This window comes from Castor canadensis, chromosome 14 (assembly GCF_047511655.1).
Source record: "Castor canadensis chromosome 14, mCasCan1.hap1v2, whole genome shotgun sequence".
Classification (NCBI taxonomy): Eukaryota; Metazoa; Chordata; class Mammalia; order Rodentia; family Castoridae; genus Castor; species Castor canadensis.
The window spans coordinates 98,494,418-98,511,718 of record NC_133399.1 but is presented as its reverse complement, the minus strand read 5'-3'; the positions used below and the strand labels follow the sequence as shown (position 1 = coordinate 98,511,718).

At 37.9% G+C, this 17,301-nt stretch overlaps 1 protein-coding gene and 1 long non-coding RNA gene across 9 annotated transcripts in view; one reads left to right on the top strand and one right to left on the bottom strand.

The window, feature by feature from the left end:
• The window catches only part of Psd3 (pleckstrin and Sec7 domain containing 3), a 498,369-nt gene that overhangs the window by 161,088 nt on the left and 319,980 nt on the right, over positions 1–17,301 (top strand). Inside the window, exon 1 of one of the 7 annotated variants that reach the window (XM_074055088.1) lies at positions 14,244–14,261. The exons of 5 other annotated variants lie outside the window; for them this stretch is intronic. In XM_074055088.1, coding sequence (XP_073911189.1) covers positions 14,246–14,261 — 16 coding nt within the window. In that variant the 5' untranslated portion in view covers positions 14,244–14,245. One more of the 7 variants, XM_074055087.1, reaches the window with a different exon arrangement.
• Positions 10,724–15,135, bottom strand: LOC141416925 (uncharacterized). Of its 2 annotated transcripts, none has more exons than XR_012441559.1 (3): positions 14,979–15,135; positions 11,711–11,873; positions 10,724–10,963 (listed from the first exon to the last, which is right to left on the bottom strand). It is a non-coding gene; the product is annotated as an uncharacterized lncRNA (long non-coding RNA). The 2 variants fall into 2 exon arrangements; XR_012441558.1 differs by having other exon boundaries at positions 11,711–11,870.

Below are 17,301 nucleotides of genomic sequence, written 5' to 3'. Positions count from 1 at the left end.
GAGAGAGTATGATGCAGGTAACTGATCAGATATGGTAGGAAAGGCAGTGAAGGCAGTGAAGGTAGCATCTGCTTTAGGCAGTTTGGTAGATGGTAGTGCTTTTCCATGTGTGCAGGTTTGGGGAAGGAGCAGGTTTGGGGGTGAGGAGGGAGAATGGTGACATTTTGGGACTTCTTTATTAAGGTGCAGTAGACAAGTTAAAATTGTATGTATTTATGGTGTAGCATGTGATGTTTTGATAAATGTACACATTGTGAATGATTAAGTTAATCTTTCACCTCACGTACCATTTTTTGTGATGAACATTTAAGCTCTCTGCAATTTTCAAGAGTAAAATACATTAACTGTAGTCACAATGCAGTGTAATAGATCTCCAGAACTGACTGTCCTGTCTAATGAATGAAACTTTCAGAATGAAACTTTGTGCTTTTTCACCAGCATCTTCCCCTCCTCATTCCACTTTCTGCTTCTATGAACCCAGATTTTTTATATTCCATGTTTAAATGAATTCATTTGTCTTTCTGTGTCTGGCTTATTCCACTTAGCAGAATATTCTTCAAGTTCATCCATGTTGTTGCAAATGACACAATTTCCTTTCTTTTAAGGTTTAATGGTATTTCACTGTGCGCACGCTTGGGTGTATGTGTTTTTTTTCTTGTATGTGTGCTTATTCATTCATCTGTCCATGGACTTATTTTTTCTATTGTGAATAGTGGTACAACAAAAAGCCATAAGCATGCAGATATTTCTTCAACATACTGATTATATTTTCTTTAACTGTATTCTCAGAAATGGGATCAGTGGATCATGTGGTACTTCTAGTTTTAGTTTTTTAGGAACCTCTAGGTAGTTTACGTCAGCAACAGTGGGAAGAAGTGTTTCCAACACTTCTTATCTTTATGTTTTTGATAATAGTCTTTCTAACAGATAAGAAATGATGTCTCATTGTGGTTCAGTTTGTTTTTCCTGAATGATTAGTGATGTTGAGCATTTTTTCATATACCTTTTGACCATCTGTTTGTCATCTTTTGAGACATGTCTATTCAGATTGTTTGCCTGTCTTCTTGGTATTCAGTTGAGTTCCTTATATATGCATTGGATAGTCACTCTTTACCAGATGTATTTTCTCACAAATTTTCTCCCATTCTGTAGGTTCTCTTCACTCTATTGTTTCCTTTGCTGTATAGCATTTTAGTTTGATGTGATCCTGTTTATTTTTCCTTTTTTTGTGTGTGTTCTATACAAAAAAGTCATTGCCTACACCAACGTCAGTAAGATTTTCCTGTTCTCTTCTGATAGTTTTAACTGTTTCAGGTTATATATTTAAGTCTATAATCCACCTGTTTATATTAAGGAAAAAATGTTTTTTTTTTTAAATGATAATATGACTGTTAAAATTACCCAGGGAAGATGACTGTTGTCTCCAAACGTGACTCTAGGAGTGTGTCCTTGCCCCTTGGCAGCTCGCTCTGGGTTTTTGTCACTTGAAAGTAGAGTAATTGCATTTTCCAAGCTAAAATTTTGGATATATTTACTTCTGTGTGAGAGTATTTTCATGGGAATAGTGAGCAGATATTTAATACAAGGGCCACTGTGAAATGGTTTGAAATTTGTGATGAGACATAAGGGTCCCAGCTGCCACGGGTCACACCTGGATCTCCAGCATTGGGCTGCCAGGGAGGATGGGGGTTCTGGTGAAGCTTTCCACGATGAGTATCTTCATCCTTTTTTGGATAATTCCATTTAGGTATGATAATTTCACATGCACAAATGATTTTGAGAAGTGGACCATGATGTCATTGCAGCCTAATTATAGATATCTAATGACAGATTTCAAGGTTTTCCTTCAAAGAATATACTTTTCCCTCCTAAAAGCTTAAAATTTTTAGACAATAGTACTCTTGCTCACATTGAGTTCTGATAATAGTTAAACAACACTCCCCCCTGGTGGACTGATTCTTCAGCACTTCTTGAATTGTCAGGTGCTGTTTGACTCTCCTGCTGGCAGATACCTTTCAGATTTGTTTTGGAGATCAGTGAGGGTATTTTTGTTGTTCTGCTTAATTTAAACTGGAGGTTTAGCAAAATGCCACTCATGTACAAATATGCTATTATATCTTAATCTCATTATATTATTAAATAAAGATTTGGAAGATTCATGGCAAAAACACTGAAGTTTTTAAACAACTGTACATTCAGATGGACATTTTGGTAGATCTCTGAGAAAAATAATGCCTGAGTAGAAGATGCATTAAAACAATGTATGAAGCCTCGTTGGGACTGTTGCTTTTTCTAACATATAAATTTTAAAAAGTGTTTGAGGGCAGTACAATTGGATATGTAGTAATTGAAAGATTTTTGTGGAGGTTCTAAATTAGGTGTTTATTAACTGATAATTTTTCAGTTATTGCATTTGTGTTACCATGTGACCGAACAAAATGAATGAAATTTTTTCTTAACTTTTGGGTTCAATCTTGAGTTTCTTGTGCCACTGTGATAATGCTGACTTACGTATTATTGCATGTCTATATCTATATAGAAATTGCTGAGATGTGAATTGTTAAAAAAATATGCTATCTAGAAGGCATTCTGCTTTATCAGACAAAGTAGGCAGAACATTTAAACATAGTTATTATATGAGAAATACTCTCCTAAGTACTTTTTTTATTTTTGTGGGACTGGGGTTTGAACTCTACCATTTGAACCACACTTCCAGTCATTTTGTGTTGGTTATGTTTGGAGATTAGGCCTTGCAAACTGTTTGCCCCCTCTGACTGTGAGCCATCCAATTTCAGCCTCCGAAGTAGCTGAGATGTCCTGCATGAGCCACTGGTGCCCGACTCCTAGGTACTTTTTAATATTAGTTATCTTTTAAAGTTCAGAATCATCTTCAATAGAGCTGTCTACTCTCTTTCCTCTCTCTGAGACTCCCTGTGGCTAAGTAACTACCTTAGGTCACACATCAAGTAAGTCATGGCACCGGCGTGCTAACTCAAGTGTGACCTCAGAGGCTAAATTTTTCCACCATATCTTATAGCCTTACAATGAATCAGAGCAAGCAAAGCCCAGTCCAACCCCCATTTCCAGTCTGCTAACTTCATTTGAACCTGTGCTCTATTTCTAATATTGTTATTAATTGCTAGTATGACATTGTTTAATCTTTCTGGCTCTACTTTTAAAAAACCTTTAAACAAAGGCTTTTGTGTCTCCCTAAGGGTTAGCGAATACAACCAAAACCACCCTTTCTTTGATCTGTATTACTTATTGGACTTTTGTCTCAAGTACCATTTGAAGGAATAGTTTTCTGCTAAAACAAACAAACAAACAAATAAGAAAACCAAAAAACTAAACTATTCTATGTCCTATCTTGATCATTTCTGCATGGGTATCAGTCATAGCATAGTAGCTTCTTGAAGTTTTCCTTTCGGAAGGGAAAGAAGGTATGGGACTGAGGTACTGGATTATTGAGTGCACCATTCTTTCCATGGGTGGCATTCTGGTGCCCAGAGCAGAGGCGTTGAAGGAGAAAAACAAATTTTTCAGGACAGTCCTCTGTCTCAGGACACCAGAATATCTAACTTCTTTCTTCTTTGTAATTGGACTCTCAGCCAGCCACTTTCTCCCTGCATTGTTGCTTCCAGCATCCCAAGTTAAAGCCCCTACATCCCAACAGGCAGAAATTATAATGCTGGTCAAAATATAGAAATAAAAACTGAAGCATAAGTTACAGTTTCTACTTACTTGCAGTGTTACAGAATTAGAGGAGAGTTTTTGGGGAAATATAAAACAACAGTGAAACAAGGTCAAGTGCCCCTTTCTCTATGCTGAATTATCTGTGTCTTTCCCTAACAATTTTTTTTTTCAGTGCTGGGTTTTGAACTCAGGGCCTTGAGACACTCCAACAGCTCTTTTTTGTGAAGGGTTTTTGTCAAGATAGGGTCTTGTAAACTTTCTTGCCCAGGCTGGTTTCAAACCGTGATCATCCTGATCTCTGCCTTCTGAGTAGCTAGGATTACATGTGTGAGCCCACTGGCGCCTGGCCCCTAACAATTTTTTATTGTTGTTATTCTTGTGCTATTGAAGTACTTATTGAGAATTAGTTCATTTAATAAGATGGTGCTGTTAATGAGGCTAGGGTCAAATCTTAAGGCATAGCTACCTTTTAAGTTCAGTATGTTAGGAACTTTGTAAACTATTTTATAGAAGGTTTTCTTTTGTTTAAAGGGAGCCTGAGCAAATGAGTGGGGGTGATTCAGTGCCAAACCCAGATTACTTGGAAATAGTTGTTTTGTTTTTTTTTTAAAAGACAGGTGTCACTTTGTAGCTCAGGCCAGCCTCAAATTTTACAATCCTCCTGCCTCAGTCTCCCAGGCAGTCTGATTACAGGTGGAGGCACCATGAGGAGAAAGCAACTTAAAGTGTTTGCCCTTTTCATGATAGATTGTTAACTATCAGAAATGTGGGCTTTTTCATTATCCTGTTTTTGTTATCGTGGTGCGCTTTGACTTAGTATTGGTTAAATTGAATAGAAATAGACTGTGATTATATTTTAAAATTTTATTTAAAGAAAAAAGGCTAGAGGCCTTTCTTTCTTTCTTTCTTTCTTTTTTTTTTTGTGGTGGCAGCTTTCCCGGAATTTGTTGGAAGTTGAGATTTGTGTAGTTTTGGTTCTTATATTTAGATGGCTAAGTTTCTCTTATTTAATACATTCAATTAATTTCTGTAGATATTTATTGAGAATTTGCTGTGTATCCAGTACAGCTAATTGTTACTTAGAAGGAGATAATGAATTTACAAGCAAGACAACATTCATACTAGGGACCATTAAATAGAAGATGAAATGTAATTTAGTGCCAAATGATTGGTACAAATCTTATGATCAGATGACTGATTCCATGCTAAAAACCCTGCAAAGAGACAGACGTGTTTTCACACGGAGACAGACTGAGGTCAGCATCAGCAGGGAATCAGGTATATGCAGTCATCATATTTTACAGAAAAGAGCTGAGAAGTACAGCAGAGTGCAAGGACAGAACCAAAGGCTTCTGAGAGAGATGCTCATTTGTTCTCTGCCTGGAAGGATAGATGTTATTTGAGTGGATGGAATGGGGGAGAATATGCTGTTCTAGGGGTGGGTGAGACTGAGTTGAGCACAGAATGTTGTGGAGGATAGTAAAATACTGACTCAGGGGAGAAGTGAATTAACATATGGTCATGGAAGACCTTAAGCAGGAAGTCCAAACTGTTGTGATTTAAAATGTACATTTTGATCTCTCTCAATTTTGCTTGACTACAAATTTTGGTGGGGAGCTGCCATTGTACCTTAGAGTCTGCCTCTTTTAATGAATCAGTCATTCTGAAAGGCTGTAACACTAACTGGTACAAAACTACATACATCCTATCTGATTGGTATTTGGTTATTTTTGATATTATGCATTTATCATTTTACCTATTATTCTACATTCATCGATTTGCCTACATTCATTAGCTTTTACCTAGTGGATTCTCCAGATGGTTAGGTTTTAACCATTTCATGCTGAATACTTAAAATTTAGGTTTTGGTGATACCTTGCTATCATTTTTGTGTGTAGAATACAAAAGAAATAAAAACCAAATCTTATTCTACACATTTAGTAAATTTGACTTATTCAAAAAGTTTAAATGAAAGGAAATTTAAACTTGGCAACTGTGTTTATTATTATTGTTTCTCATTTGTCTCTGCTGTTTGAGGGTATGTTACTCTGTTGGCATTTATTTTAGGGACTCATTGTATCTCTGAATTTGAATTTTCAACAGAATTTGCAATTAGCTGTTTATGGGATTGTTTTAGAATATGGTACCACTACTTCTGAGGTTGGAGTTTTGGCATTAAGAGAAGATGTGTTGTCTACAGAAAACCCGTGCTGTGCCTTTCACATACCCAGCTGTATCTCTAGGCCATCAGAGCTGTCCTAGCAAGTACTGAAAGGAAATTTAAATCTTTAATTGTGGTACTATTCCTCTTCTCATATCTCATCCATTTGTTCTTAACTCTAAATTTCCCCATTTCTATTGTTTACAGTTTTTATTCTTTCTAATTGGGGTATAACAGTTTATGGTCTGAAAATTAAAAAAATATTCCCACATTCTTTTAGTGCAGTGAAATTTCTTTGAATGCTTTAAAGTGAAAATTTTTATTTTCATTTATTGTATTTATTTCATTATTTAACTTTATTATTAAGTAATTTAGAGCTTTGTGTTGTTAATGAAAACCTCAGGTAGATTTTAACATTCTGTGAGCCTCTAGAGATTTTATACAAAATTTCTGTAAATATTTACATGTGTATTTTTTATGGGGAAAGGATCCACACCTTTCTCAAAAGAGGTCTTTCTCAGAGAACCACTCCTCTGAGACCTGGGTAACAGAAAAAACAGTTTAAGAATTATTTTTCCTAGTCCTACAGATACAGCTCTTACCTAAATCAATCATACTAACAACATGTTTCTATAAAGTTATAAAATAAGCTCCTTTAAATAGTTTAGCTATGAATATGTGTTGTCCTAATCGGTTTTAGAAAAGACACATCTTATATTGAACCGAGCAAAGGAATTTGGTTTATACTTTTAGTTTCTTTTTTTTACATTTTGAAAAATGATATAATTACTACAAATAGAGCACTTGCACTAATCTTTGTAAATATTTGTATGAAAAATTATTTTATGCTCATATATTCATGGATTATCTTGTATTTTATCATCATCTTAATAAAAATTAACAATTTCACAACTCTCTGGTAGTTCTCTAGGATATGGAAAATGTGAGACAGAATGTGAGTTGGGGAGAAAACATAAGGGCTACATATGTACAGGTGGTCCATGTTTTAGGAGTGAAAAGGCGAAGAGGTCTTTGAGTTGGGTGAGGCATGAAAGGCTCAGTGGGAGATGGGACTTGATTTGGGACATGGGAAATGAGTAGGACATGGTTGGAAATAAGGAGATAACTTTGAGCACAGGTTCAGAGGTGACCATTTAACTAACTCATGGGGGACCCTGGAGGTCACTGGAGAGGCAGCATTGTGTGTGGTTAACACACAGGATTCTTCATCCTGGCTTCCAGTCCTGGGTGTAAGCTACTTAGCTACTCTGTGTCTCAGGTTTTTTTTTTTTTTTTTTTTAAATTTTAATTTAAGGTAGCGCCTTTCGTACAATATTGTTAATTTTATTAGGTATGTGTCTGTTACATTTAAAAAGAAAAACCTAATGCACAGTGTCATCAAGAGAGCAGTAGGGTAGTAAAGAGGAGACTTACTGGCCTTATTGCTCCAGGTCTCTAATCAAGATAAAGCAGAGGTGGGCGAACTTAACCCTCTATGCCAAATCCTTCTCCTAGCTTGTCTCAGTTGAAACTATGCTATTGGAATGCAGTCTTGTGTTAATTTACTGTTGCTTCTAGCTGATTTTTGCTATAATGGTAGAGTTGTGTATTTTTATAGAGACCTTATGGTACACAAAACTTAAACTCTTTTTTATCTGATCTTTCAGAAAAACTTTGCTGTCCCCTGAGTTAAACAATTATAACTTTGCCATAATTACCTTGGAAACCTATGTAAATGTTCTGTTTAGTTTTGTTTGTAGGAAAGGAAGGTGCCTAACTGCATAGTGGAGACAGCAGTGCCATCAGATACATGTTTTAGGGCTGGGGATATAGCTCAGTGAGACGTGGCCACTGTTTAATCCCCAGGACGCACGCACGTGCATGCACGTGCGCACACACACACACACACACACACACACACACACACACACACAGTTGTTTTAGGAAGATTTATCTAATGAAATTGCTTCCAGCAGATTGGAGGATGTGAATTAGTGTTGAGGAGGGTAGTCTGTTAAGCCCAGTAGTTAATTTATAAAACAATATTTTCTCCTCTGGAGAAGAGGTGGTAATAAGAATATAAATACATACATGCATGAGACCTTAAGAAAATAATGATAGTCTTGGTGATTATAAATAGAGGGAGATATGAGGACTCCAAAGTATGGCAGTCAAGTGACAGGGGATGTTAATGATGGATCTGAAATAGGAATTCTCTACCAGGAGCTAGATATTCAGGGAAGACAATCTGTGGTTTTGTCAAGTTGAATGTGCAGCATGGAACTTCTGCCAGACTGTCGGGAATGGTTGAGTCTGTTTTTCTTTGTTTGTTTGGACAGATCCCACTTTCCAGGGACAGGTAGGAGCACCCCATTCATGGCGCCAGGAAAGTGAGAATCTCTCTCTCCTCAGTCTAGGCTTCCTCCTTTCTGGTGGTACCTTTCAGGAGTGACTACAATGGGTTGACCTGTGAGATGATGGGTGTGTAGCAGCATGGTTTGTTCTTGGCAACCACTGACTGCTCTCGGTAGGGGAAACATAGGACAGGATACTCAAAAGCACTCTTGCGTGTACAGACAAAATGCAGATTCTTACCTTCCGTTTGTGACATGAGTCACAGGTCCCCTCTCAATGCCTCCTCAGACCACGCAAGGTGAACTAATTGCACCATGTGTGAGCTCCTTTTAGTTGTGGTTTATTTTGTATTTTTTCTCATGTTGTCATTATCATAAGGTTGTGGGGGGCTCTCGCCAAGACAGATGGGAATGTATCACTGAGAATTTTAGTTCCATTTGGAAGGATTTCTTTTGTATTTGCCTTCATTCACTCTTGTGCTTAAAAAAATTATCTTCCTTGTCTGGAATTATCTTGTATTCTCTCCTTGTTTTGTTACTGCAGTCCAAGTTTAGACCTTTGCCTCAGTCTGGTCTGGCTGACTTGCACAATTGCTTCTGAATTGATTCAATTGCTGGCATCTTTCTGTTTTCCTAGGTGATAGTCTCCATCTGGTGAGTTCACCCCACTCAGCAGGAGTGTGGAGTAGATGAAGCTTAGAGGCGATGTCAGGTCTGGAACCCCGAAGCTATCAGTATAGAGCCATGTGATTATCAGCGGAGAGCTCTACATTTGAATCTCATATTGTGATTTTCACACGTCAGTTTTCAGCTGTCAGTTTTAATCTTAAAACAACCTTGTGAGGCAAGTACTTTGTATTGCCTACAATTACTGTTTGAATTCTGCTGAAAAATTAGTTATAAAATTTTATTTCCATGAATACAAAAGGCTAGAAAAGCAAGGTACAGCTGCTTGCCCAAATCACATGTGAGGAATGGAGTAGTGGGAGAACCACAGCTAGGACAGCTCATGGCCATATGAGCCAGTGGGGGAGAGAGACTAAAAAAAAATTTGTTACTCTTCCATCCCTTGACTAACCAGCTCTGCCCCTAGGGCTGGATCTAGAGCTGTTTTCTGGTCCTTTTTTCCCAGCCATATAGCACTCAGATGCCCTTAGTGATCCCCACAGACTTTTGCCCTAACATTGTTGAGATGACTTGAGGTTTTGGTGAAATCTCTTACTGAAAGAAAGAAAATAAGAAGAAACAGCAAACAAAATAAAAGTTTGTAGGATATAGAATTATGGTACTCATTTAACCAAAGACTGTACAGAAATTGGCCTGGTAGGTTGAGCCTGTAGGTTTCCTTTTGCTCCTGAAAATGCCCTTTGGATGCTTACTGACTTTTCTACTTTTAGGGAAATTCATTTTCCTCCAGAACTTGCTTTTATTGGTGAAGCTCCTTAACCCCAAACTCTGCTTGCTTTCTATTTCAATGCTGTTCTGGCACCCCTGAGTTCTGATTCTATCCCAGGACTAGAGTTTGAGGAAAGAAGTATCCAAGGGGTCCTAATAGTCCTCCCTACAAAGTGCATGCAGCCTGAGGTGTTCTCTTCCCAGCTCCAGGGTTTGAACTCAGGGCCTCCTGCATGCTAGGCAGGCACTATGACACTTGAACCACATCCCTCAGCCCTTTTTTGTGTTAGGTTAGTTTTCACATAAGGTCTGATGTTTTGCCTGTGTCAGCCTCAGACTGTGATTCTCTTACCTATGTCTCCTGAGTATCTGCAATTACAGTTGTGTGCCAACTGGTTTATTTGTTAAGAGTCTTGATAACTTTTTGCCTTGACTGGACTTAAATTGCAATCCTCCCAGTGTCTACCTCCTGAGTAGCTAGAATTACAGATCTGAGCCACATTGTGCCTGGTGCAAGACAAGTTTTATGTCATCTCAATCCCACATGGCACTTTGACATTCGTGCTTCCCAGGGGCCCTCAGTACATGAACATATTCACCATATACAAAACAGATGCAAATCACTGACCTCATGGATCCATGAGTTTATACTTAGATTGCATTCTGAATAATATTAATTAGCCACTTGTCAGTGTAAGAATTTACTTAGGATAACAGCCAGACTACTCAACAGTAACTAGATTATACTACTAATGGTAAGCTGTGCTTATTAACAATGTTTATGTGGTTTATATTAAGAGAAAATAAAATGATATAAATTGATTGTAAGTAAATTAATATAAACAACTAATAAAAGAAAAAAGTGAAAATTCCCGGGCTGTCCCTGAGTAAAAGAAAGAAGTGCAGCTTAATGTGAACAGCTGGCTCCTTTTCTGCTCTCTGTAAATTAACGTATGGGCTGCCAAGTAAACATCTCTCTTTCTAATAAAATTTTGGTCTGAGGGTACTTCTTGTTCTGTTTATCTTTTAATTCTATTTTGGCCAGGAAAGAAGTTAATAGCCTATAGACCACCAAATTAGGATGATGATTTTCTCAGAAAACAAACAAACAAGAAGAAGAACAACAACAACCAAAAAAAGGAGTGATCTTATATTTAGGTTCTTAAGGTTTTTGTCTTAGGGGTGCTCTTTTAATTATTTTAAATAACAAGGAACTCTTTGGAGAAAACACATAATGCCAGAGCACCAAGAATACAGGAAACAGAATATAGTCGATACAAACAACACAAACAGTTGAAGACTTGAACATGGCACTGCTAACCGCATGCTATTTCTGTGCGCATAGTTTTAGAGACAGTACCTGCAAAAGAGTAGAGAATATGTAATAAATTTATTTTTGAGCTTTATTTTTTGAAATGATGAGTTTTAGGGCCAGTGAAAGAAAGTGTGAATTTTCTTTGGAAAAGAAACATTTGTGTAGTACACAAAAGTTTATTTCCTCATGGTCATTGATAGTTGCAGTTAAGGGGGCCATTCTTAGTTATATAGACTTTATGGTAGCAGTAACTTTGTTGAGCTTACTCATTAATGTATATGAGTTTTGCTGTTTTCTTTTTTTTAAACCTTTTTAATGTTAGTTTGATAACATGCAGATTGAATAGAATGAGTCCCCCCAGAGATAGGAAGAAATGATTCAGGAGGAGATGTCACGTGCGTTGTATCACCCGCAGGACCTTCTGTTATACCATTGCTGCTGAGTATTGAGTAGCAGTGAATTTACTTTTCATTCGTTGACTTCGACTTGGCATCAGAAAAGATGCAGGTGCAGAGGATTTAACAGAAGAAAAATACAATTAGCCTTTGAAATGATGGGGAAATTGTGGCCTTTAATTGTGTCAGTTAAGATGATATAAGTTGTTACTAGAAAAGTTGACATAAAGGTTTATTTCCTCTCCACTATAAAATAAGATGATGGGTGGGGGGACTTATTGGGGCTCTTTCTATTTTGCCTCTCTAGCTGATGGGATGTTTGCTATTCAGGATGGATGCTTCAACTCTAGCCTCCCTTCTTTAGTCTAGGATTAAGGAAGGGCAAAAGGGTACATACCCAACTCTTCCCCTTGGGAGAGCTTTCTCGGAAGGCATGCCCAACAACTTCAGCTTATTTCTCTTTGGGGATTGGTGATTTGTGGATTGGTTAATGTTTGTATGAAGCCAGCAAAGGTTGTCCTTCAGCTCTTCCAGCCAACTTTGAAAAAATATCAGCTCTTCTTGGTGAGGTTTTTGAAAAGGGAAGAAACCAACAGTTTCAATTTAAAAATGTAATAATAAGCTGGGTGTGGTGATACACAGCTATAATCCCAACCCTCCAGAGATTGAGGCAGGAGGATCAGGAGTTCAAAGTCAGCTTGGGCTACATAGCGAGTTCCAGGACAGCCTGGGCTACATAGTGAGACCTTGTCTGAAAATACTAGAGAATGAAAAACAACAACAAAAAAAACAAGCAGTAGTACTAAAAGTAATGACAATTGTAGTAATAATAATAAACCTTGAGCTTTTATTATATACTAGTTGCTATTCTAAGTGCTTTATATATTAAAATGCATAGTTTATTTAATCCTCAGAATAACAATATTATTCCCATTTTTTTTTTGTGTGAGAAAATTGAGGCCTACAGAGGTTAATTAACTTGCTCAAGGTGACATATTGGAAATTGATGGAGTCCACATTACCAGTCTATAGTGTGCGTTTTCACCATATAGTTATACTAATGTATAATTTAAACATTTGTAGCTCAGAAATAAGGAAACTAAAGTCAAAAGATTTTAGGCCATCGTATATTCTCCCTCATATGTGGACATTAGATCAAGGGTAAACACAACAAGTGGATTGGACTATGAGCACAGGATAAAAGCGAGAGCATACAAGGGAAGGGTGAGGATAGGTAAGACACCTAAAAAATTAGCTAGCATTTGTTGCCCTCAACGCAGAGAAACTAAAGCAGATACCTTAAACGCAACTGAGGCCAATAGGAAAAGGGGAACAGGTACTAGAGAAAAGGTTAGTTCAAGAAGAACTAACCTAGAAGGTAACACCCACGCACAGGAAATCAATGTGAGTCAATGCCCTGTATAGCTATCCTTATCTCAACCAGCAAAAACCCTTGTTCCTTCCTATTATTGCTTATACTCTCTCTATAACAAAATTAGAAATAAGGGCAAAATAGTTTCTGCTGGGTATTGAGGGGGGGGAGAAGGAGGGGGCGGAGTGGGTGGTAAGGGAGGAGGGGGTGGGGGCAGGGGGGAGAAATGAACCAAGCCTTGTTATGCACATATGAATAATAAAAGAAAAAGGAAAAAAAAAAGATTTTAGGCCATTGGTCTAAGGCCACATGAGCCAGCAGCAGGAAACTTGGTCTTCTGGGTTTTATTTGCACTCTCCTGGTGGGCTGTCTCTAAGTACACTCTCTAACCTTGGTGTTCTACTTGTCCAGTTTTCTTGAGAGCTGGAAATACTTGGTTTGGAGTGGTTTTAAATCCTAAAAGTTATATTCTTTCTCTGGAGTTCTTTTAGTAGTCTCATCTATATGATGGGTTAACTGTAGGTATCTCTCAGGGCTGTTAAATCTCTCAGGAGTTAATGCAGTAAAACTGTTCAGTGCAGTACCTGGCACATGAGCAATAATTTCTGTACTGGTTAGGTTATTGTTTATCAGAAATGGGCATTTTAAATTTAACCTAACACATTCTCTTAGCACCTAGTTGGTATTCACTGGATGTATGTGAAATGAATGGAAATCACCATGAGTTGCTTTGTATTGTTGGCCTGTGTTCCTCATACTGGTTGGAGTATTAAGGTTAGAGAAGATGAGTTTTCTTTTTCTTTTCTTTTTTTTTTTTTTTTTTTTGCCATTCTTGGGATCAAATCAGAGCCTTGGACATGCTAAATAATTGCTCTGCCACTGAGCTACATTCCAAGATGAGTTATTTTTAATGTTTGTATCAACAGCCATTACCAAGACCAAGGAGAAATACTACATTGTGTTACTTATCTTGTGCTACTTTTTGCCGTTTATTTATAAAACTATTAGCTTTTGCTGAGATTGTGTTGAAAAGTGTTGTATACATTTAAGGTACTATTAGTGATATAAAAGTTTATGCCGTCATTTAAAAAAATGGATGTTAATGTCTTTGAATCTTTTCATGTCACATTTCCACATACTATCAATTACCTATTAAATATTAATTTTATCCCAGGAACAGTAATGTAATCATCAGTAAAATGACTTTAGATGGCAGCAGCATTTAGCAGTGAGACAAGGACTGGCACTGCAGGATTTGTCATTTTACTGCAGCTTTTGAAAGTGTTTTTGCATCTGCCTTCTTTTAAACAACATGAAAATTAAACCCTTTTAAAGGGAGCCCAGCCGTCTCTATTCATGTGTGTCATTCCTGCACCAGAGAAAATGCTGCATAATACTGAGATGACAGCCCACCTCTGATGTCACCGAGGATGGTACAGTCCTCTCAGAGTCCTTGCTAGGCTTCCTGCTGCTGCCCTGGGGAAATGGTTACATTAACGCTAACTCCCAGCATCCCAGTTACTTCCTTGGAAGTAGTTTTCACAATTCTAGAAAAGCCCTATGGTGGCTGTTTTCGGTAAGCTCCCAAGGTAGAGAGGGACAGGCAGAGAGGGAGAGCGAGCGAGCCTGTGAGAACAGGCTGCTCCGCCTTTGTGAGGGGCTGAGGAGGCAGCTCCTCTCGGCTCCTCAGCTTGGTTCCAAGTGCTCAAAGTGCTTCCATTTACATCAGCGTGTGCCGTGCAGGGCAAAAGGGGCTGCCAGGAAATCTGAAACTAATTTGCTTCCAGTTGACTAGAACAGCATATTTTGCATTAGCTTGCTTCTTTTCTAGCTAACTTTTCTCAAGCGTTAAACTGATGAGCTGGGCATTTTCTATGATCAATGGGTAACTGCTGGAGCTACAGTAACCTCTGTGAGTAACCTCTATTTGTAGGTCTATGCAGGCGAATATATTTTTATATATCTATATCTTGTAAAATGTTGCTGTGAAATTATCCGTCTGTATTATTGACTGCTTTTGCTTACTAGTCTTGTCATTTGGTTGTCCCAGTAGGAGACTCCTGGGGCCAGCCCAGGTTCTGCCAAATCCTGCCAGAGAAGAGCATACTGCATCAATTTTGGGGTGCCCCGCAACCCATTTTTAATTCCCCAGTCATCAGAAAGATGCCATCTGCCCGCAAAAATGCCTTTGCCCAGTACCTCACCTGCTTTAACATGGAATGTTATTTTCATATCTGACATTGAATTTTTCATAATTTTTACTTTTAAATAGAAAGCAGAATATTATTCTTACCTGTAACCTTACATCCTTTCATGTTTTTCCCCACAAACAGCTTTGCTCGTAACACAGAGCTCTGTCATCTTATTTTTGCTTCCTGTTTGTGATGTATTATATAGGCAGAAAGAGGGGAAATAGGCTAGCTCTGCAGTTAGAAAGACATATTGTGGTGCTGGATGGGATAGGGGAGGAGTTTCTCTTAAAGAACCCCAACTCCTTTTCATCTGCAGGCAGGAAGCAAGACTCTGGTCTGAAGGGCCTGGAGGAGGAGAAGGAGGTTGGCTGCTCAGAGTAGCACCAAAAATTCTCTGTAAACACTGGAGTTGAGGCTGAAATCAAATCTCTCCTGGAAGTTTTTAATAGTTTACATGTGGGGATATGTCTTTGCTATGTGTCAAAAGTGTCACTTTATAGTAATTTAAGATTTATTCCTCTCTCACCAGGGAAACTGACTTTCAGCTTTCTGTAAAATTTGCAATCCTAGATATACTTGGAATTCTTGTTTGTGGTGTTTGTAGCTTTATTCCTGAGTGAAACTGTGGGTTTCCTGCTGAGCATGAAAACTACTGAATGTGAATGTGGATCAGCTGAGGCTGGGTGTACAGTCTGGCTGAGTGAGAGTGCTTGTTTACCTCTGTCCCTGACATCTGCCTTCAAAGGCAGCAGTTGGTTAGTGAGTCCACAGCTGCAGCCAGTCATCCCTGCTGGGAACTCCAGCTGCTTTGCACTCATAATTTTTTTTTTTTAAAGACTATATTGTATGTTGAAACATTTTTGATTTTTCAACTATTAAACTATGTCATAAAGTATTTTATACAAGAAAGAACTTATATTACCACACCCATGTTAACTTTAACAGAACACCTGGTTTATGGGGTTGTAAAAAATATCATAAAAACTAAGAAGTGAGTGGAGAAAGAGAAAATTTAAAACTGGATTTTTAAAGAGTAGATTCCTAAACAGGAAGGAGTAGTAGAAAGTGGACAGAACAGATGAAATTGGAGGTTCAGTTCTGATCAGAAGAGATAAGGGTAAAAAGGAGAAGTACAGAGTGTGGACATAAAAAGCAAAACTTATTAGTGGTAGCTGAGAGAGGGTAAAAATGGTGAATCCTGCTGGATGAAAAAGAAAACGAACTTTAAAAAGTGTGATTTTAAAGATAAGCTCAGATTTAGCTACTGCAGCTTAGTATTTCTTCTTCATGACAGTATCAGGTAGCAGTGCTTTGCCCAGTTACAGAGACCTTGCTCTAAAGTTAATGGGCTGTTCCTTATCTCATTTGTCTGACCTTCTGAACGCTGGGTGCGTGCTGCTCCATAGTTTACAGGCTTCCTCTGAAATTGACTAGCGTGGAAAGCTACTATCATTCCTCTAGGGATTAGGACTGATGAGAAAAATTGGGTTCTGAATCATTAGTATGTGAAATTGAGTTTGTGGTGAGCACAGCTGTAACTATTAATCACTGGGGCAAGAGTGTCCAATTAATGGAACATTCTCTGTTCATGTGCACATGCTAAAAGCTCATGTAGTGGTTGGCAGGCCTTTTCCTGGCTTTCACTGCACATAAAACCTTAAATATTTGTGCTTTTAGAGAGTTATCAGTGTCCAGACAATAGCCAGCATCCTCGACTATGTACTGTAGTCTTCTCCAAAATGTGACTTTTATGAGGGCGAAGAGTGCCTCCCAAAATATAATGCACTTGGATTACTCATTTGGCAAATTCTCATTACTCATACTTATTTTCTGATATTTTTATCATGCCAAATATATTTTCTATTGCTGGGTAAAATGGATTAGATTTTCCTCCTTGTTTGTTTTAATACAGTTCTTTCCATTGCATTGAGAATTTGAGGCATGCATCACTGTGTTTGGAGAGGTTATTGATCATTGTTTTTCATAGTTAAAGATTATGGTTTCTTATAAGTGAAATGCATTTGAGATCTTTTAACTCTGCAAGGCTTGCTGTTTATATTTACTTTGTAAGCTGGGCATTGATTTCCAATCTTTTATTGATTAATGAAATTTCAGACTGTAGAGTCAAGCTATCACTCTTTTCCCTGTCTTTGGGACTGAGCTCCTTTTGGACAAGTGAGGGGAGTGTTCCTTTAAGTTGTTTCTGTAAATTTACCAATGATAAAATTATTCAAGAATTTATAGTTCTCTTCCACTAATTGATAGTATAAGTTTCAAGATATTTACTGATTTTCATTAGGTGACAGAGCACCAGACATACTGTTCCCCTCAAGGACCACCGCATGACAAGGGGAGAAACTGTTAGGTTAGAGACTCTCAGTGGATGCTCAGTGGCACCTTTCTAGACAGGATTTGTCCATGAAT